Below are 27,587 nucleotides of genomic sequence, written 5' to 3'. Positions count from 1 at the left end.
TGGATACAGCTGCATATGTTGGGTGAGATTTCCTCTCACAAGACTTGGTCCCTTCTGCCGGAGGCCGAGCGGAACTGAGATCCAAACGGCAGCAGTGCAAGCGGGAAGAAACTTGCCGACAGAGCATAACGATACATGCTCAGTTCTGCTTGTGAATGAAAAAGCTGGAAATGCCTTTCACCCGTGCTGTAAGGTCACGGCGGCCGCCCATGGCAGGGAGAAGAGTTCCACTGGTTTGATAGATTCCAGAAAGATAGCACCACAGCTGGTTGCGATCTGGTGATTAACAGGCAAAGGAGTTAACTCACTTGCCAAGGAGACCTTGACAGAAAGAGGGGAAGACTCAGAAGCAGAGCAGCAGATGGAAATAAAGGGAAAGTCATTCATTCCACACGTATTTATTAAGCCCCGCGATGGGCTCAGCACTGTTTCGGGAGCTAGGAGAGCAGCAGTAAATGAAACTTCCATTCCAGTGGCAAGAGAACAGGAAAAGCAAACGGCCCTGAGCATTTGAAAGGAGTGCAGTCCTTGATCAGCAGACCCTCAGCAGTGAGCTTGTGTCCTGGGGATTTGGGGAGGTATCGTACTAAGGTGTAACAGGTATCTTTTTTGTTGGCCTCTGTCTGCCAGGCTAGGTGCTCTGTTGGTAGGTATCATTAGTCCCATTTTATTTATTTTTTAATACTTTATTTCTGTTTTGAGAGAGAGAGAGCACAGGCGGGTGAGGGGCAGAGAGAGGAGGACAGAGGATGCAGTGGGGGCTCTGTGCTGACAGGGTGACAGCAGCAAGCCTGATGTGGGCTTCGAACTCATGAACTGCGAGATCATGACCGCTGAATTTCTCCAGGGTTATTCTGGTAAGTGTTTAACAAGAGGTTCTCTGGAGAAAAGGGCCCGGATGTATATATAGCATTTGCCAATTTCTGTGGTGTATATACTCTCACCTTGGCCGACCTCACGTTACCGCTGTTATCTGACTGGGAAGAGGTGAACAATAGCCTGCCGCCATTAAATAGTATTGCTGCCCTACTGACTCAGTAGACATAAATAACCTCATGAGCAAAGATAATCGTAAAACACAAATAACTGGAAAATGATGAGTTTTGAGCATTTATTACCTGTATTTTTTTTTTAAAATAAGCTCCATGCCCAACGTGAGGCTTGAACTCATTACCCAGAGATCAGAAGTTGCATGCTCCACCAACTGAGCCAGCCAGGTGCCTTTATTACCTGTATTTTTAATGTGATTTATTTTGTTGTAAGTTTATATGCTGTAATTTTTAATATTGGGTTGTGCTTAACAACCAGCTCAAAAATGAGACTGTAGGCTCTCATGGGTTGCCATGACACAAGTCCACATCACCATTGTCTCTCCTGAAAGATTCTTTTCCCCTCATTGTATTTTTCTAGTTCTGGCTCAGAAATGGCTTATGGCTCCTTTTTCATATTTCCTTTGTCTCCTTGACCTGTGGCCTTCCACAGCTTTTTTGTTTGTTTGTTTCATTTTAATCACTGAAGCCTGAGTTAACCTCAAAAAAAAAAAGGGGGCGCACCTGGGTGGCTCAGTCAGTTAACCATCCGACTTTGCCTCAGGTGATGATATCACAGTTCGTGGGTTCGAGTCCCGTGTCGGGCTCTGTGCTGACACCTTTCTCAGAGCCTGGAGCCTGCTTCAGATTCTGTGTCTCCCTCTCTCTCTGCCCCTCCTCCGTTTGCGTGCTCTCTCTCTCTCTCTCAAAAATAAAGAAATGTAAAAAAAAAAAAAAATTTTTTTTTTTTTTAAGAAGACTTAATCCCGTTGAAAATGCAAGCTGCCACAAGTGACCAAGAATTTTCTTCACTAAATGTTAGAAGCCTGTAGGTTGAGAAGGGAGCATTTTTTCCATGACGGTAAAATGAGTCCTGGACATTATGAGACATTTTCTATGTTGTCCAGCACGTGCTTGACTTTTCTGTTTTCGCAATTTGGTGATGCTTTTCTAAATTCCCTACCCAAATGTGACTTTTCTACCAACCCAGCTAGTGCTCTGGAACCTAATACAATCCGTCTGTATTATTTATAAACTTCCCAAGGACTGATTTCAGCCTCTACTTGTACATGGACCACAAAGAACAAAGGGACTTTGAAAAGCATAAACCAGAGACATTCTAACAGGGGTTGGTGAAAAATGGAAGCGAGAAAGCTCCGACAATGAAAGTGTACTCCAAAACAAATGGAAAGTCGGTTTTGGTTTTCTAATTAATTTTTGTGCAGCTTTAGGTTTCCTGGGCAGTAGATGTGATTTAGGTGCTCTGTGGATGGCATACGTTCGGCCCAGATTTCCGAATGGGCTGTACAGTGAATAAACGGTACCTAGAATATCTTTCAATTGCCAAGTGCTGCAGTTTATTTTTAAAATCCCTTCACCCGAGCTGTGCTTGTCTTAACGTTTAAGTTTTTGAAAGACGCAGTACTTTCGCTCATTCCTACAGGCTGTTTTTCACGGGAGAAGAGAAAACTGTCAGTTGGCAAAGCAGAAAGTTTCCAAACCACAGGGTGTCTGCTCCTTGCATAATCACCAAAGCCAAAATTTCCATTTTCTACAAGTTGATGGGAGAACTTCATTTCTGGTCGAACCTGAACTGCAGACAAAAGCTAAAATCCCCCACCCCAGCCTGTGGGCTGTGCTCTTGGCTTTTCTTGGTTACACTTGGTGACTTTTCCTGTTTACAATGTCCGTGTCCTCCCGTTTTTTCTTTTCTTTTTCGACTCGATACTGTACCATGACTTCTAAAAATACAGCCTAACAACTGGTTTTAAGTAAAGAGGATGTTTCTTTCTGGAAAGGAATGGCGGATATATCCTGCATGGTTTTCTGAAAATAAACATTTGACGGTCTCTCATCGGTGCCTAACCTGAGTTTCTCACTGGAAAAGCGCAGAGTATCTCTATAGAGAATCCTGCTTTTCATTGCAGCTTCGCCCATGACAGTATGTCACCTGTTTCCCCCACTTGCTGTTGGGTGAGCTCTTAGTTGAGTTTGCCTCAGGCCTTTAGTAGCTAGGAAGCATGGGGAAGTTGTTCTCAACTTCTTGGGGTCTCTACACCTTCAGTGTGAAACGGAGGGCCAAAAATACCTGCTTCACAAGGTGGCTGTAAGAATTCAGAGCATGTCATGGATGTCAAAGCACATGACTCAGACATAACACTCATTTCCATTTCGTGTGGGTTGAGAACAAAAGCAGCCGGTCAGGCCCAAGACACCCCCTGGTCACAATCAGATAAGAAGCAAGGTTTATAAGTGTTTCCCCAGCTTTGGGTACCAGGGCAGCTAAAAACGGCAGTTTTGAGTTAGTCTGTTGATTATCCCTGAGAAATCAGAATGGCATTCGTCTTCAGCTCTGGGTCGACCACTCTCTCCAGGGTTTAACTGGTATATTGACTTTCAACTCAAATCTGACAGCTTGGCCTCTTAATAATCCAGGAGAACTTTTTCCTTGAGAAAAATAATTGTTTAAACAACTTAAAATAACCACTTACAGTTAACATAATAGCACTCAGCAGCTTACAAATCATTTCCACTAGTCATAGTACTCGGTGCACTAGAGTAAGAGTAAAGCTGATAATGCACTCCAGGCACTTAGCACAGACTCTAACACCTAATCTATAACCAATAAATAGAGCATGTTACTGGTGATAGGATTATCATCTGTACTTTTGAGGTAGATTTGAGGTTCAACCTGTATTAATACAAGAGACAAACAAAGCTAAGTAGGATTGATTCTTATCATTCTCATTTCACAGGGGCAGAAACTGAGATTTAGAGAGATACCATGATATTGATGCCCTACTCTTAGTTAAATGGCAGAGCTGGGACACAATCCAGGCCTCCTGATTCTAAATCCTGGCATACCTCGCAGACACCAGGCTGGGGGCTCCTGATGACCTTCAGCTCCAGATATAATACGTAGTTTTGTTTCTTTCATTTCTTTCTTCCTTTGAAAGTTGGGCTTTCTTTTCGCCAGCCTTAAGAGATCAGGCTATAATCTGATAAGCGATTGTCTTTTATGAGACTGCCCTCCCCAGACACTGTCTGCTAAAGCTGACCAAAATTCCTTGCCAGATTTATGCTGGAGCTGCAGAAAATGGCTGTTCCCTGACCAGCCTTCCTGGTTTGCTTTTCTTCAGCCTCTGCCTGAAAGGAGTTTGCAGTTGAATGCTAATGTTCAGAAAACAGCGTTATCCCTTCCATCTGTAGTGGGTGCCTCTTGTCAAGAACAGTGGTCCAATATAAATTCTGTCTATCAATTTCCTAATTTCTCACACTTCCAGGGTAAGATACGGGTTGTACAGATGCTCAGAACTTAATTCCGTTGCTAGTTGAGCTATTTCAGAGCCCTTACAATAGTCTGAAAATATTTGTTTAATTGTTAATAATTTCTTTTCTTCTCCTTATGTCTAGAGCAGTTGTTCTCAACCAGGAATGATTCCCCCACTCCCACCCGCAGGAGACATTTGGCAATGTCTGGAGATATATTTGGTGGCCACAAGCAGGGTGGAGGTGTTACTGACATCTGGTGGGTAGAGGCCAGGGATGTTGCTAGACATCCTACAATACACAAGACGGCCCTCATAGCATTATGATGTCTATTCCTACCCAGAGCAGTGCTTACACTTTGAAAGTGCTCAATAAATATTAGTCGAGCAAATGAATGAAAACCTGTTTCAGACCGACACTATGTTAATGGCATTGTGTTCTAGACTGTATCTTAAGCCCAAAGTGTTGTGGAGTCAGACCCAAATAAATGATAAGCGTCATTGATAAATGTCATCCTGTGCCCAGAGTGTTCACATAAGCATGACAGAGCCAGCAGCCCAAGCAGGAAGAGCAGGGGGGATGAAGTCCATCCTGATGTTCAGTGAAAATCAATAACAAACATATAGACACTGTTTTTAGCAGCTGCCCATATTTTTTTTTTTTTTCAGTGCAGGGCCAGGTGGTACCCAAGGAATAGTGATTGCAAAAGCCTTGTGCCTCTTCTGGCCTCGGTGCCACATAGTGACCTGAGCCCGGAAACTCTGGTTTGGTGAGTCTAAATGCGGCTCTTCCAAAACAGTGTTTTACTTGGTGGTCAAGATGATATGTTAAATGCCTCAGCTATGTCTTTTAACATATAAGCCCTATTAGATGGGAAATACCTTACAGCAGAAGTAATATAGCAGTGAAGGCCACAGATTCTGCAGTCAGAATGCCTGTGTTTCTACCTTTCTGAGACTCCTCCCATCTCTGTGCCTTTGTGGAGCTGGAGTCAGTCATTTACCTTCTCGGAGCCTCGATTTTTCTCATCCACAAAATGAAGCTAGTGTTGGAATCTGCCTCACAGGCTTGTTATGAAATGAATTTAGGGGCACGTGGCAGGTTCAGTCAGTGGAACATGTAATTCTTAATCTGGGATCGTGAGTTCAAGCCCCACATTGGGAGTTGAGATTACTAAAAATAATTTAATAAGATAAAATAAAATAAAAACATAATTGAAAATGAATTTAAACAGCCCATGTAAATAAAGGAGAGGGCTCGGATTAGTGCCAGGCACGCAGTCAATGGCCATTAATTATTGTTAACATTTTTCCTAAGTCCGATCACTCAGTTACCCAGTTTTGTCTTTGGAAAACGGAATTCTCCGCTTCTTTATCATTCTCGTCACCCAGCCAATTTTCCTTTCTCCCTTTGCTGCTTTTATGCCACCTGCCCCTCTCTGTCTCACTGCCTCCCTTTTGCCCTCTACTCCCAGTGAACCTGCAAGACACACAGGAGTCCTGCTCCTATGCAACTAAGGGAACCTGAGATTCCACCCCAGTTCATAGTAACATGACCCAAGACAAGTTACCTAACCTCTCTGCACTTCACTTTTGTCATCTACAGAATCTAAATTGTAAAACTCTTCACCTCCTAGGAATGTAAGTAGCATGAGAGGAGAAACTTGCACGTGCACTCACATGACATAGTAAGTGGTTATAGAAGCTAGGAGAATCGTTCGTTGAGAATGGTAAAAGAGGTTCCCAATGATTGCACATTGGGAGGGTAGGCACCATCTTGAAAGAACTCGAAGGAAAATCACAGCTGACTCGGTATGGAGACATCTGTGTCAGTCTAGGCCATTCTCTGAACGGGAGTGTCAATAGCTCATATTCAGTCAACACCCAGAGATGATATAAAGGAGCCCCTGTTCAGCTAGGATTGACATCATTTGGGCGAAATATAAAACTCCGTCCACTCAATAGATCCCAAAGTAAGAACGTCCTAGATACACCCTTCTACCTCTCTCCAGTTCTTCCAGAATATCTCATCTGATGAAGAGTTTAATAGCACACCTTGTTTTCAGGGTAGAAAGCTTGTTTGTTATGTAGAGAGTCTGTCTGGGCCAAGGCTTGGGAGGTGTTTCAGAACATCCTCACTTTACATTATGCTATGCAAATTATGCAAATTTAAATCATTTGTGAACTTTTTTCATTATTAACTGTGTCTATGTTCTGAGCAGTAAAGGCGTTCCTTCACTCAGGTATTTATTGACCACATCCTTACCCTGCAGACACTGTTCTAGGCCCTGGGGATACAGTAGTGAACAAATCTATCAAGGTCTCTGCCATGAAATTTAACATTCTGATGGTGAAAGATAAGGACAGAGGGATACCTGGGTGGCTAAGTGGGTTAAGCATTCAACTCTTGATTTGGGCTCAGGTCATGATCTCATAGTTCATGAGTTTGAGCCCCACATCAGGCTCCTTGCTGTCAGTGCAGAGATTCTCTGGGATTCTCTGTCTCCCTCTCTCTCTGTCCATCCCCCACACTCTCTCTGTCTCTCTCAAAATAAATAAATAAGCTTTAAAAAAAAAAAGATGACAGAAAAACAAAAAACTAACAAAAAGTATTAGCTATAAAGAAAATAAAGCAGCATGATATGAGAGAGTATCCAGTCTCCACTTTGTTCTGAGGACAGTCCTCTTAGAAACAGTGGCTTTTGATTTAAGATCTGAAAGATGTGAAAGGACCTAATCATGCAATGACCCAGGGAAGGGCATTCCAGAGGGAACAGCAAATGCAAAATTTCAAAGGAGGAACAACCTTTATTTTGAAAACGAAAAGAAGGCCAGTGTGGATAGTATGTTAGTACAAAGGCAGATGGCTTGGAAATAAAATTAGAGAGGGTAAGGGGTTGGTTGTGTGGACATTGTTGACAAGGTAAGGAGTTTGGGCAATTTTAAGCAAGAAAGTGAAGGGATTTCATCTGTATTTGAGAGGCATAGCCATGTGGAGTTTGGATCCTTACAGGACTCAAATAAAAGCATGGAGCCTGGTTAGACAGCCGGTTTTGCACATATCCAGGCAAGGGATGATGGCGAATTAGACTTCGGATGGGTCACCCCGCAAAAAATCCTGAGGAGTCATTTTTTATGGGGTAGACCCTCTCATGCTAGGCTTTCAGAAAAGGTCAAAAGAACAAGAGAGAAGAAGAAAGAAAAAAAGAAAGCAGCTTGCCGCTTCCCTTACCAAGCTTTCGTATTTCCTTGTTCCAAAGAACCACTAGTGCAAAACCCAAGCAGGGCTGAGGTTCTGGTCTTTTTCTGTAGTTGTGATTTCCTCTTACTTTATGAGTTGACCCTGGTTGTTATGAATGGTCCCACACTGCCCTATCTGGACTCGCCTTTGGATTTCTTACCAAGTCTTCCTCCTCTCTTCCCTCCTAAATCAGGTCGTGGTATTGGGGGCTGGGGGTGGGGCGTTTTCACACAGACTTGAACCCCACTATGGGCTACAGGTCAGGGCCTCAGGGCACACCCCGAAGCCAGAGGTCTGGCCTGTGCCCAATTCTCACTTCCCTCTGCTCTTCCTCATTTGACCGGTGACCAGATGGACAAGGTCCTTCCACCAGCACCCAGCGCTTAGCATCAGAGGACCCACTCCACCAACTGGGGAGCAAACACAGGGCAGCCACAGACTGAGGTGGGAGTTTTAATCCAATATGTACGATTTTTAATCTTCATCGTTCTGGGGTTGAATGGAAGAGGAAGTGGCAGGAAGGGTATCAAGTCTGTGTGGGTGGTAAGTGAAACTTTCCAAAGAGATGATTTTTTAATGTTTTTATTCCACGTGAGGAGGGGTGCCACTGGGGAGGGGTCAAGCCTGAAAATGTTCGGATGGTGTCTATGGAGTTCAAAAGTGATTCTGGGGGCGCCTGGGTGGCTCCATCAGTTAAGTGTCCGACTCTTGGTTTCAGCTCAGGTCATGATCTCACATTTCATGAGTTTGAGCCCCGCATCAGGCTCTGTGCTGATAGTGTGGAAACTGCTTAGGATTTCCTCTCTCTCTCTCTCTCCCTCTCTCTCTCTCTCTCAAATAGATAAATAAACTTAAAAGAAAAAAGAAAAATGTTTAGGGGCACCTGGGTGGCTCAGTCAGTTAAGCATCTGGCTCTTGATTTCAGCTTAAATCATGATCTCAGGGTTCAGGGTTCATGGGATCGAGCCCCTCACTGGGCTCCTCTCTGACAGCACAAAGCCTGCTTGGGACTCTCTCTCTCCCTCTCTCTGTCTCCCCCTGCCCCCCACCCCCACTCATGCTCTCCATCTCTCTCTAAATTAAAAAATAAAAATGTTTTTGATGGGAGAATAAATGAATTATAGGAAGATTTATTAGCTATTTGTTAAATTTTAGGCAAATAAGGAGTATAATAATTGTCTTTGTCGAAGTGGTTTATTTCATTCTCAGGGGTATCAGATTGAAAGCTACCAGGACATTGCTTATGAGGCTCAGAAAGGTTAAGTATCTTCTCCAAGGTAACACAGCTAGTAAGAGATAAAATATGATTTTGAGCCCAAGTCTGGCTTAGAATGCTTATGCAACTTACATCATTTCTCAGGCCGTGGTTTCCTGGTGCTTAAATTGAGGATGTCCCCCAAAACAAAACAATACAAAATAAAATGAGGATGCCCCTTTCATAGGCTTGCATAGTAGTTGAAATACTATATGTTAATGAAGGTCAAGTGTCAGGCATTTGGCCTGGTACACAGCAGGCCCTCATTTGACATTGTTTTGTCTCTTCCCTGGTACCATGTGAACTTAAATAGGGGTTTGCTTATTCTCATGACAGGACTCCTAGGAACCTGGCAGATAATAAATTTTGGGGAGGCAGAGACCACAAACCCCATCTAAAGAGGGAGCTGCTCTGCCCTACCCTGGCCAAATGTTGCCATGGAGGACATCCAGCCCAGTGTTTCCAGATCATACCATCTACATTTTTCTTAAGTGGCATCTTCTGATTTCTAATGTCATCAACTAAAATTTATTCATAAGCATTGTTCTGACAAAAAAAAAAAAATACATCCACAACTTTTCAACCTCTGATTTAAGCAAGTGACAAGGGCAGGCCTCTCTATTGCTTAGAGGTGATCAAAGCAGTACTCTGGCCTCCCCGAGGAGGCATCCTCCCACAGAGGAAAGGGCTCGGTGAATACTGAACATGGATGTGCCAGTGTGGGCATAAAACTGTAGCATTTTTTTCCCCTCCGGTTCATCTGCATTGCCCTTTTCCAGCTTGTCTTATGTGGCGACTTGTCCCTTCACCTACTGGGATGTTTGTTCATTCCCCAACCCCCCAATGTCAGCCTTTCTCTTGGCTGTTGTATTTGTTGATCAGTGATTATGAGTAGATGACTTCTCTATATTAATGATATCATGTGGGGAGTCCATCCTTTGGAAACCTTTTGTTCTGATTTAGGTATAGATACCTGTGGTATCTTACAAAGATGCTTTTAGTTGCAAGAAGCAGAATCTGACTCAAGTTAGTTTCAATAAGAAAGAAGAAGTGGATTTATTAAAAGAATACAGAGGTGTTTCATGGAACTCAAGAACAGGAATTCACCCGAACCAGCCGAAGTGACTACAAGTGACTAGAAAGACGTTAGGAACCCAGACAGCAACTCTCTCGAGCTCTCCCTTTCAGATTGCATGATTTCTCTTGCCCCCGTCCAGCTGCTTGTCTCCTTCATTCTCTCTGCAGATTGCTTTCCTTTTTGTCCACACACCGCAGCCCCTACAGCAACCACTTTCTCATCCTCTCCCACCCAATTCCAGATTCTCTGGACTGAGGCTCTGATTGGCCCAGCTTGAGTCAGGTGTCTGTTCCCTGGTCCAATCAGCTGAAGTCTGAGGCTGAAGGGCTAGGACCAAGTTGTACAAACATGGCCACCACTGGCTGTGATTGTCATGAGATGGGCAGACATGCACACACACAAAAATACATTTACTATTTAATTCTCTAGGATAGAATTATGTGTTGACAAAAGGAAAATTGACTAGTCTGAGCAAAGTATGATGGAAAGGAAAAAAAAGATGCTTTTTTAAAATCAGGAAATAAAATTCATTTGGATTATGCGATAACAGAGTAACTTGAAATATTGTACGAGTTTGACATACTCCTTAATGGATTCATGTTGTATCAGTTGATCTTTTGAGTATTTGATTTTTCTCTTTCCATAGTACATGTTTTTGGGGTTTGTTTGTGTGGGTTTTACAAAAGAAGTAAAGTGATTTGAACTGACATATTTATTTCTTTCTTCCCATTGTATAGAAGAAGAGTATTAAAGAGTATTGTCCAGTAGGACCTTATTTTAAATCTTGCTCTGGCTTTTTTCTCACTCAGGTAACGTCCAATATAACAATATTCAAAGCAAACCATTTACTCTGAATTTTTTGAAAATATGTATATATCTATATCTGAACATACATGTAAAAACAGTCTGTATGGATTATCCTCAAACTCACAGGGTGGTGATTTCTACAGGTAAAATGATTTGTGGAGTGTGAGTTAGTGAAGGGGGATCTTTGTATTCTATGTATTGTTTAAATATTTGACAAAGAATATTTCCCAGTATTGCAATTATAAGTGACAATAAATATAATTGGAAATGTATGCTGATGGATATTGTTCTTAACTATGTATCTTAAGTGTTTGTAATTGTTCTTAATTATGGTAGTGATATACTATAAAGGGGACAGACGTTTCAGAGATGGAGACTTTCAGTTTTAACTGTAATGTCATCTTTTCCTTTACAATTATGCGTGTATTCTATTTATTAAAATACATCAATGAATCTAGGAATTTTCCTTTGAAAAACAAAATATTGATTCAATGATAAATGTAGTAGTTTCCTCTAGGAAAGAAATGAACTTTTCATAGTATAATCTTGTATACACTATATAGACATTATTTTTTCAATATATTGGGTTGTCTTTGCTTTTCATTCTTTTTCACATCCAAGAGTAAATTAATTAATTGATTGGTTGACTAATCCAACAGCTAATGCCGCCTCATGAGTCTGTTTGTGATCGAGGCTGTTGATTGACTCAACTGAAGGCATTTTTAGGCTGAACACATCACATGTAAAACAAACTACAAATCGAGGTCAGGGGGTTGCTTGCCAGCCCCAGCACTGATGCCACTCTTGCTCTCTTGTCCCCACAGATGACAGAAGGCAGGCACTGCCAGGTGCACCTCCTGGATGATAGGAGGCTGGAGCTGCTGGTTCAGGTAGGTGTTGCCCATGAAGAGACAGCCCATACTGACTGGTTCCCTCTGTGAGCCTCATGGCCTCTGTTCAGGCTACTCACTTATCTGTGCCAATGACTTGGGATTCTTTGAGGGGCAAAAGGACAGCTGCTAAGTCAGATGACTTGGTCTACCTGTGAGAATAGTTATATCCTGGGGATGTGGATTGGAGACCCTTGGGTTCTAATCTCAGCTCTGACCGTCAGTAGCTGTGTGACCCCCAGGAAGTAGCTTTACTTCTCTGAACCTCTTGTGGGTAAACGGAGCCCTGTAATCTTTCTCCAAAAGAGTTATTGTCAGCTGCAAATCTGCATCCTGCCACTTTGCTGCCGCACGGAAGTGTCCAGGTTAAATACCCCACTTCATCAGCTGTGCACCAGGATTGAGACTCCTTACTTTCCCTCAAAGAATTATGGCTAAAATCAAGCTAGATTACGTATGAGAATGAAATCTTTTTGTAATATATATGGAGTATATGAGTGGTGATATTTTAATTGTTGATCCTTGTCTCTTCATTTACTCAACACTGTGGACCAAGGACCTAAAAAGAAATTGTGGAAATTCCCTCTGATAGCCACACTGTAGCTATAGCCAGAACTCTCTCCTTTGACCAAACCTAAATTCTTCTCCCTTCTGTGGCTCGTTTCTCACCCACTATGCATAGGCTTCAATTAGAATAAAAATAGTCAACACTGTTTAGCCAGAGTGGACCTTTTAGTCCAGATTTCTGCCTGTTTCTTTATTTCTTCTTTCTTTTTTTCTTTCTTTTTTTTTTTTTTTAATCATGACCATTCTTTCTTCCCCAGCAGCAAACATCCAACTCTCAAACCACCATAATGAGCCCTAAACTGTTTGGCTCTAAGTTCAGAAAGAGTCTATGTAGATGCCCTCTTGCATATCACCCTTTTCTCCCCTTGTTCCTGCAAATCAGGCGTCTGCTATCACCCAGGATGTTCCCCCTGATTCCAAAACATGCATTTTGCCACCAGGCCCAGTGGTTCTCAAAAGTTCATAGGTTAGATCCTTCTTCTAAGTGTTTAGCAAACACTGGTGACAATCATATATACAATGGGTAAGATCACTCCATCTCAAGAGAGAGATGAAAAGCATAGGCTTTGGAATCAGACAGAACTGGGTTCAATTCCCTGCCCTTACTGATTGTAACATCAATCCAGGTGCTTAGTTTTTCTTGACTTTGGCCCCCTCATCTATAAAAGGGTAATAAGAACCCCTATCTCATAGGCTCATCCTGAGCACAAAGTGAGATAATGGATAGAAGGAGTTTGGGACAATAAATGGTAACAAGTAGTAGAGTCATAGTTTTATCTCTGATCCCACAGCCTTGGGTCTCCAGCCTCTTCAACTGGCACCCAGCAGGCAAGATTATTCCTACAGTCCACGTAGTGAGGTGTTTGATATTCTTTGTCTAGGTCACTAGCACCATAGTGCCTATAAAAGAGTATTTTTTCAGGAGCACCTGGGTGGCTCAGTTGGTTAAGCATTCCACTCTTGATTTTGGCTCAGTTCATGATCTCATGTTTTATAGGATTGAACCCCATGACAGGCTCTGTGCTATGGGACTCTCTCTCTCTCTCTCTCTCTCTCTCTCTCTCTCTCTCCCTCCCTCCCTCCCTCTCTGCCCCTCCACTGGTGGTGCACCCATGCTCTCTTTCCCTCAAAAATAAATAAAAATAAACATTCAAAAATGACTTTTAAAAAAAGTATTTTTCCAAAACATCATCATGTTAGTAAATACATTGTCCCCTGGGAGGAAAAAAGTAAATTACTGGACTGAATGGCAAATACATGAAACTGACAATCTCATTGATGTTTCTATTACCATTTCTCCCCCTTCCCAATCTCTTGGAGAATGGTCTATAGTAGATTAACCTAGGCAGCCAAAGGGGGCAGATATTTAAAAACAAACAAAAGCTGCTTTGAACTATTTGGGGCAGAGAAGGGTGGTAGCAAAAAGAGTGAGGCAACGAAATTGCTTTTCTGATAACATTTTATTTTGACAGCCCAAACTTTTATCAAGAGAATTGCTGGACCTTGTGGCTTCACATTTCAACCTGAAAGAAAAGGAGTACTTTGGAATAACATTTACGGACGACACGTAAGTCTTTTAGTAACGTTCATTTCTTTCCCTTTCATCTGGACTACCTACTCACTGTCATTCACAATTAGCAAAAAATTGCTGGAAATGCCCCAAGAATTAGAATATGCCCTGCTTAGTTAAAGATTGTTTAATAACAGGATTTCTCTCCTAGGACTATTAGTGGAAAGGGAGAAGAAAGGGAATATTGATCATTTTTAAACACGAAAATATTGCCCTAAGTGTTTTAGAAATTTGTTTTGTAATGAGGTTGTTATTGTTGCTAGTACATCTGCACATATTTTTTAATGTAGATGTGTATGACTGGTATAAACATTAGATTTTTGGGGTGCGTGGGTGGCTCAATCATTGGGCATCTGACTCTTGATTTCTGCTCAAGTCATAATCTCACAGTTTGCAACATCAGCTCTGCGTAGGGCTCTGCATGAGCCTGCTTGGGATTCTCTCTCTCCCTCTCTCTCCGCCCCTTCTGCTCATGCTCCATCTCTCTCTCTCAAAATAATAACCATAAAAAGAAATACTATATTGTTATTCACTCATATATTGAAATGAGAATTAATGTCTTGGGTGTTGATGGCAAGAAAGTTTAAAGGCAGATGTGTGGCCCACCTGAAAAATACTGTAGAGTTTTAATACAGAATAAACTTCTCCAGTTCTACTTAGGTCCATTTTATGTCACCTCTTCACTATCTTTTTTTCTTCTACCTTCATTTTTTATGTTAACTTGGACATTGTATATATTTATCAATAATTTAAATGCTTTCTGAAATTAGACCTATATACAACAATAAAATCATAAGAATTTGGGGGCACCTGAGTGGCTCAGTCAGTTAAGCATCCTACTTTTTGGCTCAGGACATGATCTCACGGTTGCTGGGTTCAAGCCCAGCATCAGGCTGTGTGCTGACAGCTTAGAGCCGGGAGCCTGCTTCAGATTCTGTGTGTGTGTGTGTGTCTCTCTCTCTGCCCCTCCCCACTCATGTTCTTTCTGTCTCTCTAAAATAAAGAAACATTCAACATCTATAATGCCATTTTAAAAGTGTATAAGGATGAAAAGATTGCTTAGGCTTCAAAGACAAAATTTGTTGCATTTTGCTGGAAGTCATTTTGTCAGGAAATAAATAAATAAATACTACAGTACAAATAAATAAATAAACGTTAAAAAAAAAAACCCAAATATAAAATTCAAGAAAATGCATTCCAGGCACAGAATATATTGGCCTACCAGTGAGCATTCTTCTTGTACTCTCCAAGTTCAAATGTTTCTTCAGTTCTTTAGTTTAACCAGGCAGAAAATAATCACAAGAAGGGGTTACTTTTTTTTAATATCTTGCTTCTGATTATTTCCAGCCTAGGTGGGCCACTAGCCTAGGACCCACCCCTACCCCCACCAACCCCCCACCCCCCGCAGGAAATGCCATCAGGCTCAGGACTTGGGCTGGACAACACCAGGCAATCACTTGCTGGGAGACACAAAAACCTGAAAACTTTGATCCCGGGCCCAGGATGCTTCCTGAATAGGGTTCCACAAACCAGAAAGAAAGTAAACTAGACATCACTCACCTCACTCAGAATCACAAAATTATCAGTTCACGCAACAACTATTTGAGACCCTGTATGATCAGTCCTCTGCTGGGTGAAATAGGAAGGGCAGATAAATCTCTGACCACAAGCTCTTCGCTGGAAAGACAAGGCTAGTTCGTGTGAATCAGTGATTAGACGCATGCACAAATACACACACACATACACACACACACACACACACACACAGGTTGTAGGTGATTGTGAATGCAACAATAGCAAATAGAATATGGCGAAATCCTAAAATACGTAATGGCTAAGTTATATGGTTAAACTGTAAGTGCTGTTAGCCCTAATTTAGAGAGGTCACATAGAATAGAAACAAAAAGCATGAATATTGGAATAACTTACTCATTCAACAAATATTTCTTGAGTGCTCACCAATTGCCAGCCATTGTCCTAGGTTCCAGAGATTCAGCTGTGCACAGCAGAGACAAGGTGCTTGCTTTCCTGGAGCTTATATTGCAATGGTGTGGTCTAGCAGAACAAGCACATAGATCAGTGAGAAATCACTAGAAACAATACGTGCTTGGAAGAACATGATCAAGGCCATGATCAAGAAAGGTTGGGGGGGGCAGTTTTAGATCGGTGGACAAGGAACACTTCTAGGAGGTGACATGTAATAAAAAGCAAGAACCAGTTCTGCAAAAGTTGGAAGGCATTCCAGACAAAAGCCAGTGTGAAAGCCTTGAGGTGAGACTGAGCTAGACTTTTTGGGGGGGGGGGGCGGTTATTTTGTAGTTTTGAGAAAGAAAAAAAATCCACTGTGACTAGAATATAGAGGGTAAGGAGGAAAGTGGTGCAAGTTAAAGGTTGAAAGGGAGGCGAGGAGTAGATGTTTTAGAATTGTGGTAGCTATGTGATTTTAGGCCAGTTACTTAACATCTCTGACCCTCTGCTTTTCTCATCAGTACATTGGGCATAATAATAGTACCTATATAATAAGGACTATATAGGACACGTGTAAAGGGTACTAGTATGATGTACTGTTAAGTCGGGTCAGGCATGCACAGGCACCCACTAAAAGGAAGCTCTCATGCTATTTTTGGTACTGGCAGTAAGTTCAGTGTCCAGAAAGGGCTAAAGGAGGACTCGAGTGGAATTCACACAAGAGGATGACTACAGGGGTACCTGGGTAACTCAGTCGGTTGGGCATCTGACTCTTGATTTGGGCTCAGGTCATGATCTCATGGTTCGTGGGTTCAAGCACCACATCGGTCTCCATGCTGACAGTGCAGTGCCTGCTTGGGATTCTCTCTCTCACCGTCCCTCCCCCACTTGCAGGCTCTCTGTCTCTCTCAAAATAAATAAATAAATAAATAAATAAATAAATAAATAAATAAATACTTTTTTTTTTAAAAAGAGGGTAATTACCAATGGACAGTGCAAGGCAAGTAGACTTGGGGTAGAGTGGAGAGGAATGGGAGATGACATTCCAGGGAAGACTTATTCTATGGGCCAGTGCATGAGCATGGTAATGTATATGATTACACAGTGGAGCAAGATATAAGACGGACAAGATCATAGGTGAGTGAGCCCTGCGTGTCACATAGATCCTAGGCCACTGCAGGATGTTATGCCCAGGAGTTACATAATTCATGACTGGTGTTGCAAGTTCCCCAGGCTACAGTGTTCATGGTGGGCAGGAAAAGGGGGTCCTGGCTACATGGATGGCTTCTGGGAAAGCTCCCAGTTCAGGTGAGCATAACCAAGCAGTGTATAAATCAGGCATGCAGATATCAGACTTTCTCTTCAGAAGGAAAAGGAATAATATGAATGACTTTCTTTAATGCCTTGGGCCACCCTCCCCCTCTTCTCCTCTGGGATTTCTTTCTAAATCCTCTCCTGGGAGAAGAAAGTCTCACTCAGGCGCCTCCTCCAGCTATCTCCTTTGGCGACAGTGGTTGATGGTTATAGTCTTTCCAAGAAGCCTGGCTCCAAACTGTCCTCTGTGTACTCCCCTGCAAGTGACAGCAGAGTCTATTTTTGAATTATGACCAGTTTGGAAGGTGTCTTCTGGCTCTTGCTGTGTTTATTTTCAGAAGAAGTATGAGCAGGGCTTGGGGGAGAGGGGGGGCGGGGGAGGTGGATTTGGCCATTTCCACCTTTCTGGGGAACAGGTCTGGAAAATTGCTTCTGTCTAAGGGTGTCTCTTTGGAATGTCTTGGTCACAAGCCTAGCTCTTTTTCTTTGTCTGGTAAATATTTTTGGAAAGTATTTTCTTTCAGCACTCCCTTTCCCCCGCCCCCCATAAAACCACTGAGTCGGATCCCTCCCAGGATGCTGTCTGAATTGTATTTTCCAACCTAGATGCCACATCAGCCTTTTGCCTTCAGTGAACTTCTCTAAACAGAGTAAGGCAACGCTGAGGGGAACATTTTGTCAATGAAAGTAGCCACTGTCTATGCCCTACTCCACAGGCCAAGAAGAGAAATGGAAAAATAGAGTTGTGCCGTTACATAAGAAAGGTAGTGATGGTGACCAACAAAAATAAATCCGTGGCCCTGCTGGAGGGCGGGGTAGAGTTCCTTGAGCTTATGCTTGGAAGTACCTCCTGGTGATCGGTGTGCAGAGGCAGTCTTTCACCCCTAGAGGGCAGTCTCGCCCTCTTGAGATAGCCGCCTTGAATTTCGCCAAAATGGTTCCCATCTTTTCAACTCACTTGATTTTTTTTTTAATTCCACTGTTTTGAAAGGCTTTGTTGAGTAAGCTTTGTTTATGAAGACATAAATAGGTTTTACAACACAGTTGTGAGTTTTGATTACCATCCCGTTCGATGGATGTGAGATGAAGGGCTTTTTGACCCATATACTTCTATATATACTTCGTCACCCTCTCGCCGAAAAAGTTTGCTTTAGGGTTGACCTGCGTGCACAGTTTCATAGAGGTGAATGTGTAGATTCAACTTCGTGAGATACTGATTAGATATAGAATATTTGATGATGGAAAAATTTGAGAAAAGCAGGTTATAAGCAATAAGTGCTTTTTGATCTCATTTTAGTCTCAGAGACTGTAAAACAACACGTTAACCTTAATTATATCTCGGTGATAGAGTTATGGGTAGTTTTCCACTTTTTGTTCTTCTAATTTTATTTTGTTGTGAGATTATGGATGGAGTTTTTTAAGTTTATTATTTTTTTGTCATAATCTCTACACCCAATGTGAGACTCAAACTCATGACCCAAGATCAAGAGTTGTATGCTCTTCCAACTGAGCCAGCCAGGTGCCCCTGGGTAGATTTTTTTAAATATAATATTTAATTTATCCTTTAAAAAATATTTTTATATTACATATACATAAATGTGTTTTTATAAAAATCATTTAACATGATAGTTGAAGCCAGTCCCTTTTGATTATCTTCCCACTCCAAATGTTGCAGTTTACTCTAGACCTCTCTAGAACTATAAGCATTTCATCCATAGATAATAGTGTTTTCAGTGTGCATCTTTGGTTAATATAATTGATTTATGCTGTATACGGTATTATACAGTTTGCTTTATTCATTCTTGGACATGATTCCACGCAAGTTCATGTAAATATACACTGTGCTTTTTTAATGATGCCACATCTTTCCTATATAAGAGCAAGAAAAATGATTCAAAATTAGTCTCATTTTCCCTAAAATATTTTGAGACCTGATAGTATACGCTATTTTATGTATTTTAAGACATATATTTGAACATGTCTGAAGTTGGCATATGTCTTTAACTCAGTGCCATTCTAAACTGCATGAAATACAGGGGAAGAATCTCTTACCTTCTAACCCCCATGTTTCTATTTTTTATGCACAAAAGAAGTATTTCTAAAAACTTCCCCTTATATCATTTATATCAGCTTATTTATCTTTGTAATAGTCCTCCAAGTAAAGCTAGGGACAATTATCATAAGCCTCAAGTTAAAATCACAGAAACAAAGACACATTTTTTCCAGTGTTGAGACTAGTAAGTGACAGAGACCAGCCCAAAGTTATAAAAGCACCCTTTAGTTTCCTGTATCCAGAGTCTTGTACTCAAAGCCCTGAACTTAAGTCTTAACTTTGCCACCTTTTTTGCAACTTTATTGTAAAATATAGCTGCAATATGTAAAAAGTTCCAGCTTAGGTGGCACAGAGTAGTTGCTCAATAATGAGAAGCCCTTCTTCTTCTCCTTCACTTTCTCTTCCTTACCCTTCTCCTCCTTCTCTTGCTCTTCCTCCTCCTCCTTCTTCTTCCTCTTCTCCTGCTCCTCCTCCATTCTCCTCCATTCTTCTCTTCCCCCTCCTCCTCATTCACTCTCCTCCTCCTCCATTCTCCACCATCTCCTCCTCCTCCTCCCCCTCCTCCATTCTCCTCCATTTTTTTCCTCCTCCATTCTCTTCCATTTTCTTTCTCCTCCTCCTCCTCCTCCTCCATTCTCCTTCTCCTCCTTTTTTTCCCTCTTCTTCTTCCTCTTTTTCTTCTTCCTCTTCTTCTTTATTATTACTACTATTAGTATTTCCTATCTACTTAAAATGACTACAGCTTAGAGTTTTCTGAGTTAAAAATTATTTACTCAAAGACCAAAATAGGTTGGAAAATATCTTCTGGCCCATTACAGGTTTTATTATACTTTTACACCCCATCACTATTTGCATGTTTTTGAGTTTTACATAAGCAAGCAAAATGGAGTCTATGCCTTCTGGGAATATACAGTCTAAAATGGCCCAACTGGTTGGACAGCCTTGGAAAAGTCATGGAAATGATCCCAAGTCATCAATCCTTTTAATCCCTGAGAGGTCACAATTTAAGGAGAACTGTTTATATCCATGAACTTTAGGCTTTTGACTAAATAAACAAATACAAGCTTAAATATTAGGAGGTCCATAATATACGTATAGAAACAGCACTCAGAGAGCCTTTGACCCTGTACTTTTAAAGAAACTGTAGTACTGTTATATGTGTCCGATGATTTCATTAAACCAGTTTTCTCCTTCTTGACTATCTAAATATTCATATATCATATTTAATAAGAATTTAAAGATTAATGTATTAAGGTTCAATTAGTTTTCTTTTTACCTCCAAAGGCACCCAGTGTTAGTCTCTTATTTATCATCTCAGAGATATTTTATATATGTGTGTGTGTGTGTGTGTGTGTGTGTGTTTTAATTTTAAAAGGGCTATATTCTGTACTCACAGTCATGCATCTTGCTTTTCCATTCAACACCATGTCTGGAAATTGTTAAAAATAGGTTTGTAAACATACTCTCCCTCTTTTGTGTGGCTATATTTTATATTATTTCTCAGTTTAAATTATTTTTTTTAAACATGACCTTGTTGGACATGTGTAGGTTGTTTTGAGCCTTTTTCCTCTTACAACCAATGCTAAAGTAAGTGACTTTATACTTAGGCCATTTTTCACATGCACAAGTTTATCTTGCTAAACTCTTGCACGTGGACAGTCTAGTTCAGAGGCAGATGCTTTTATAATTTAGATAGTAATTGTTAAATTGGTCTTAGTACCAGTTGTAACAGGTTATACACCTACCACCCGTGTATGACACTTTCCCCACAGCTTTGCCAACCCTGTGTGTTATTGAACCTTTCCCTGACTTCTGTTTGATCCTTTTTCTTTGCTTTACTCTCGCAGAGGTCAGCAGAACTGGCTACAGTTAGATCACCGAGTTCTTGACCATGATCTGCCCAAGAAACCAGGCGCAACCATTTTGCACTTCGCTGTGAGGTAGGTATCGATAGAAACGTCCAGCATTCTCACCTCCCTTAAAAAAAAAATCTGTGATCCACTAGAGAATAAAAAAAAGAACAGACCCATCAAAACATTATGTGAAAAAGATTCTCTACTGTCTTAGTCTGGAGACTAAGTTGCCATAGATACCGTGTAGGATTGTTTTCTTTGAAGATGAAGGGTAGAATCACCTTCCTTTATTCCTCAAAGTCCTCTGGATCAACTTAAAGGTGAAAAATACATTGTATTTTAGTACATAGCTTGTTTCTGACTCAACATACCTTTAGCATTTTTTTCATTTGAAATATGGCAAACATTTACTGTTACATGTTATGTATGGACATTTCCTAGACTGTGGAAAGGATTGAATTTTATACAATTTCACGCCTTAGTTTGAGTAGACGATAAAATGCAAACAAATGCTCATGGAAAGAATTATCTTAGCCGTACAGAAATCTGAATTCAGCTTGCAGGCAGAGAGATTGCTGAGAAAGATGTAAGGAGTCCTTGACCTATTCTCTGAGCTCTGCTTAATTAGGAAATTCACTTACCCATACCTATGGGCCTCCATGTATGTTTCCTCCAGAAATGGAAGCATTCAACTCAAACAGTGATTTCTTAGAGCCCGCCCATGATGGGAATGTTTTTCCACATGAAATATGCACACTCTACGATAAATAAAATGTTATAAAAATTAACACTTGTGTTACTGTGCCTAGTTTAAGAAATAAAACACTACCAGTCTTGCTGAAAGCCCCTTTTTGTGCATTAACCACTCTTCTCACTACCTGAATTTGATGATAAATTTCATGACAAGCTGTCTTCTTTGTCTGAAGCCAAATATGGTAAAATAAGGTAAGGTAGTAGATTTCCCAGGAATCTAAATAAGCTTTCGTAACGCTAGATCAACCGAAAGCATGTTTCTGTGTTCTGGGCTTATGTTATGTTTTGGATGTTGAAATATGCTTTGTTTGAGGCACGTGGCTGGCTCAGTCAGTAGGGCATGCAGCTCTTGATCTCTGGGTCGTGAGTTCAAGCCCCACATTAGACAGTCTAGTTCAGAAGCAGATCCTTTTATCATTTTGATAGCAAAACTAAAAAAAGAAAGAAAGAATATGCTTTGTTTTATGACATCATCGTGGAAGCTTCTTATTATCCTTTTTTAGAATTTATATACTATGATTACCTAACAAAATCATATTGATTTACACACTTTTTAACAAAATTTTCACTTGAGTCTGCTACATTAAATCCAAAGTGTGGTAATAAGATGTCCCACCTTTTTTTAAGCATCTTGTTTTATATGAATTGATGGTGATTGTGGATCATAACTGCTCCTTACTCAGTAAATAAAGTATGGATGATCCCCAATTTGTTTTTTGCTTTTTTGCTCTGCAAGCTGGCCCTAGAATTTCTTTCATGTCACAAGAAATCATATTTTTGAAACCCAGGAAGGAGGTCACATAAATGGTGATTTGTCCAGGAGCATAGCTGGTGTGGAGAAATGGGTGGAAATCCTAAAGAAAAATACAGGACTTTCCTGGAAAGAGTATGACATGAGTGTGTGTGTTTGTGGAAATGGAGAAAAGGGCAAACAAACTAGTAAGCAATAGGAAAAAGTGAGCATTAGTAATTAAGCAGGGGGCAGAGAATAGAGAAATTTTCATCTTGCGTCTGAGCAGTGGCCCAACATCAATATATTTTTTCACAAAATGTTATAGTGTCACTGTAAACATTTCAAATTATATGAAATTACTCTCTCTCCCCAGCCTTCCTCCCTCCCCTCTACCTCCAGCTCCCTTTTATTCTTAGAGAAAAGTAAGGATGATAGTTACTTGGTGACTTACTTTGTTTTTACCTGGAGATTTTTCCTCGTTTATGTAAAAATCTACTTTATTTCTTTGCACTTTCGTAATTGAGGTGTCCAGTCCCCTATGAAGCACTAGGCTGCTTCCAATTATGTCTATGTTAATGTAGGCTGCAGTTAACATCCTTGCTTTTTTTTTAATCTTGTTTTAATTAAAAAAAATTATTTTAATGTTTATTTTTGAGAGAGACAGACAGAGTGTGAGTGTGGAAGGGGCAGAGAGAGAGAGGGGGATGCAGAATCTGAAACAGGCTCCAGGCTCTGAGCTGTCAGCCCAGAGCCTGATGCAAGGCTCCAACTCGGGAACAGCGAAATCATGACCTGAGCTGAAGTCAGATGCCTAACCAACTGAGCCACCCAGGCACCCTGACATCCTTGGTTTTTTATCTTTGCACACACATGTAGTATTTCCGCAGCATGCCTCCTCAGCAAAACCCTTTGTCTTTGGAGAACTTAACAACTACCATTTATTTAGTCACCAGACTGTGAACTCGTTCTTGAACAGCTGATATCTGGTCTAGTTTTGGTCTCAAAATAAGAGGGGAGAAAGCTCTGTCTTCCTTCCTATTCAGTCATTCATAAGGCAGTCCTATCTTTTCGAAGCAGGTTCCTGAGATACCCAAGTAGCCTGCTACTCATTCTGTGAGTTTCAGCACTTACTTGAGTGTTATCTCGAGAGTATCCCATAATCACAAGCCATTACTACCCCTTAACTACTTGCATGTTTAAAACCCTTATCAACTTTTTAATTATTTGCGTAATTTTTCCTCCCAACAGTACAATGAGATCATAATAGTCTTTGTTATTATTCCAATTAAGTACTTGTTGTTACTGCAACTTAATTAAAGGAATGATAAGGCAAAAGCACACAAAGAATTAACTGATGGAGGTCACTTAGTGGAATGTCATTCTCTGGAGATCTCAGGAAGGCGATTACATGCATCCCTGTGAAGTCCAGTGCCTCCCAGAGGGCCTCTAGCCTTCTCTTTTGAGAGAACAAAACTGTTGGTGGGAGTTATATCCCAGTAGACACCGCCAATAACCCTCGAGGTCTTGCCTGAGTTGGCTACACATTTAGTCAGTGAAGAATAGAACCAAAGATGGCTTTTGGTTTTGTTTGGATATTGGTCACTACGGGAGCCTCTGGAAATACGCAGGACCTCTTTTTTTTTTTTTTTTAATTGAACTATAGTTGACACACAATGTTACATCAATTGCAAGTGTACAACATAATGATTTGACAACTCTATACATTATGCTGGGCTCACCACAAGGGTAGCTACCCTCTGTCACCATACAGTGCTGTTACAATACGGCTGACCGTATTGCCCATGTTGTACCTTCCATCCCTGTGATTTATTCATTCCATAACTGAGAGCAGTCACTGAGGTGCAGTCACCAAGTAGTTAATGCACAATGAGAAAGGATTCCCTACAGTGGTAGCACATTACAAGGATATGCATCCCTGTTATTTTTGTTGCAAACAATTAGAAATATCCAAATGCCAACAATGAAGATAGGTTCAGTAAGTTATGGCATTCTCACAGTGAACAATTGATCACTTTAATAAAAGAGATTAGATTTTTTTTTTTTAAGTACGTTTCATTCCAGTACTTCCCCAGAGGGAGGGGGGACACATTTCTGAATCGTCCTAGGAATTTCTCAAACTATACGGTCACACCCCTCCAACTCCCAAATCCCCCACATTCTGGCCCAGATTCCGATATGGTGCACTAAAGACAGTGAGTAAGGTATTGTTCAAGTTGGTGTGACAAATAAAGAGAGATTGGGATACAAAATAATTTTGCAAAGTGCTATAAAGATATAAGAAAACATCAATTTTTAAAAAGTTGTAGTGTTTATGAAAAAGAAAAATACCATACGGTTTTGCTCTCAAGAAGTTTTCCCTCTATTGAAATGTAGTATTAACCTTATGGCAGGCACTGGGCTAAATATTTGACATGCATCATCTCACTGAGTCCTAAGCTAAACAATGGGGTCCTGCAGTCAGAGAGGGGGGTCTCGGGGAGAGGGCGACTTTCTCTTGGTTAGTTTCCCCCAGGACGCAGGGAGCAGCTCAAAAACACGTGCTGCTTCTGCATGGAAGAAAGAAAACATTGAAGGTGAGGGCACTTAGCTTTCCCTTTATGAACTTCAGGATTAAACCTTTGTCTTTTCTTTAGTTATAAAAGCTCAACGATACATGCTAAATACACGTGTGCCACATGGGTGTATAGAGGCCCCATCATTTATTTCTGCACCGTAATTCATGGAACCAATTCTCTATTTCCATGTGAGTCCAAACTCCCCCGGTTGCGGGGGACTTCCCCAGGCCAGGGGTTGTTATTTGCTGCTGTAAATTATCTTCTGCAAACACATGGGCCTCTTTGGTAATGCAGCCCAGATGTGAGCATTTGAAAAGCTTGATAGTGAGTGAGCACACAAGCATTTAAATCAGAGAGCAGGGACTTGGCGTGACCTCATTGGAAAACCTCCCATCCCCTCTGGGGAGGGCAGGCGGAGGTGGCTCAGGCTGGTACCACCCAGCTCCACACAAAGCAGTGTCTCAGGGTCTTGCACTCCCTTATTCTTAGACTACTTCTTGCTTGCTCCCCCACCCCCTCCCTTTCTGGTCTTCCGTCTTCTCCTCCCTGCTTTTCCTCCTCCTCTTTCCAAGTCACCTCTGCTATGCCCCAGGACTGTAACTGGCCATTCAGAGGTAACCCTTAAAGCGTTGTCTGTGACACTCAGGGCTGAGAACTCTCTGTGTTCATTGGAGAGTAGTAGAAATGTGGGGGATAGAAGGGAAACCACTCCATTTCTGTCAAAGTTGCTGAAAATATGGAGCATTTGAAAGACTTTCTCAGGCTTTCAGCACCCCCTGGCCTGGTTCTGGAACACTCAGCCTTTAAATAAGAGCTAAACTTGGGGCGCCTGGGTGGTTCAATTGGTTAAGCATCCGACCTCAGCTCAGGTCATGGTCTCACAGTTCATGAGTTCAAGCCCCACGTTGGACTCAGTGCTGACAGCTCAGAGCCTGGAGCCTGCTTGGGATTCTGTGTCTCCTTCTCCCTCTCCCGCTCCCACTCACACTCTGCCTTTCTCTCTCTCAACAATAAATAAGCATTAAAAATTTTTTTAATTAAAAAAAAGAGTTAGACTCAAGGAAGCATCATGACTGTAACCTGTGGGTCCCCATCATTCCACCTGATTTTTTTTTCTTTTTTTCAACGTTTATTTATTTTTGGGACAGAGAGAGACAGAGCATGAACAGGCGAGGGGCAGAGAGAGAGGGAGACACAGAATCAGAAACAGGCTCCAGGCTCTGAGCCATCAGCCCAGAGCCCGACGCGGGGCTCGAACTCACGGACCGCGAGATGGTGACCTGGCTGAAGTCGGACGCTTAACTGACTGCGCCACGCAGGCGCCCCTGATTTTTTTTTTTTTTAAGAAAGTCAAATACATATATGGAATACAACACAACAGGTTTAAAAAAAAAAGAGACTGGTGAAAAAAGAGACTTGTTACTATGGAAAGACACCCCAATATATTCAAGCAGACCCCAAAACAATATGTGCAACATGATTGCACTTGTGTAAAATCTATGAGTAGGGGAAAAGTGTAAAATGTCAACAGTAGTTAATCTCTGGGTAGAATGATTATGGGAATGATTTTTTTTCCCTTTTTGCTTATCTATATATGTTTTTTCCTACAGTGAACACATTACTTAAGCACTTTTCTTTTAATGTAAGCATTATGATTGATAAAAGGAAGAGAAGTTAGAACGTTTGTGAGTGGCTAACCCTGAGTTATTTTAAAGCTATCAAAGAGCAAGAGAAGACAGCAAAGTTTATCTCCTCAAGGAGGAATGTGATCAAAAGCCCAGAGGAATAGCTGATTCCTCCTAGAGTGGGCCCAGCAGAGACTCTTTGAGCAGATGTGTGGGGTCAGCTGGTGCTCTGGGCCACCCACCACACTCCCATCTGAGCGCGCAATATCCCAGAACCTGGACAGTGTGACTGTTAATTGCCTTAATATTGACCGTGACCTCCTAAATGGCATAACCCGTCTTGAATTTCCAGGCACTTGTTAGAGGCCTCCATCTGTGAGGATCCAACATCCTAATTCATAGGAGAGCTCCAGAAAGACACAGAACACCTCAAAACTCGTACCCAATCCCAACTGCAGTTTCTTAGAGGATTATGTTCCTCAGTGTGCTTTCTGATCAAAAGCAGACCTCGTTTGTGGGAATCGGCTCCCTCTCCTACATAACCGGTCCTCAGGGTGACATTGAAAGGGCAGATGGAAAGAATGAGTAATCTGACTTGTGCAAAGAGCTGTAGGGTGCAGAAGTTAAAGCTTGGCCTTCAGCACAGAGTTTCTTAATAGCAGCACTATTGACATTTGGGGCAGGTAATTCTTTGTCATGGGCAGTTATACTGGATTGTAGGATGTTTGCAGGGTCCCAGGCTTCCGCCAACTAGATGCCAGCATGCCCTGTAAGTCAAGGTAATCCAAAAAATGTCTTCAGCATTGCCAGAGGCACCCCAGTCCACCTACCGAAAATCAGTGCTTCGGCATCATTCCTGGGTTTGAATCCCAACTCTTCCATTTATTAGCTCTGTGGTGTTTTGCACCCTCTATTGGGCCTATTTTCCTCAGCTGTAAAATGGACCTTGTTGTTGGAGGATTAAACCTGTAAACATATAAGGTGGACCCTCAGTAAATGTTAATGAT

At 41.5% G+C, this 27,587-nt stretch overlaps 1 protein-coding gene across 7 annotated transcripts in view; it reads left to right on the top strand.

The window, feature by feature from the left end:
• The window catches only part of FRMD4B (FERM domain containing 4B), a 324,025-nt gene that overhangs the window by 189,239 nt on the left and 107,199 nt on the right, over positions 1–27,587 (top strand). For all 7 annotated transcript variants that reach the window (XM_043587910.1, XM_043587913.1, XM_043587911.1 and 4 more), the window contains 3 exons: positions 11,503–11,568; positions 13,608–13,702; positions 20,888–20,980. In XM_043587910.1, the coding sequence (XP_043443845.1) occupies positions 11,503–11,568; positions 13,608–13,702; positions 20,888–20,980 (254 nt within the window). The remainder of the gene's footprint in view (positions 1–11,502; positions 11,569–13,607; positions 13,703–20,887; positions 20,981–27,587) is intronic.

Source organism: Prionailurus bengalensis, chromosome A2 (assembly GCF_016509475.1).
Source record: "Prionailurus bengalensis isolate Pbe53 chromosome A2, Fcat_Pben_1.1_paternal_pri, whole genome shotgun sequence".
Lineage (NCBI taxonomy): Eukaryota > Metazoa > Chordata > Mammalia > Carnivora > Felidae > Prionailurus > Prionailurus bengalensis.
This window is presented reverse-complemented; position numbering and strand designations above follow the sequence as displayed.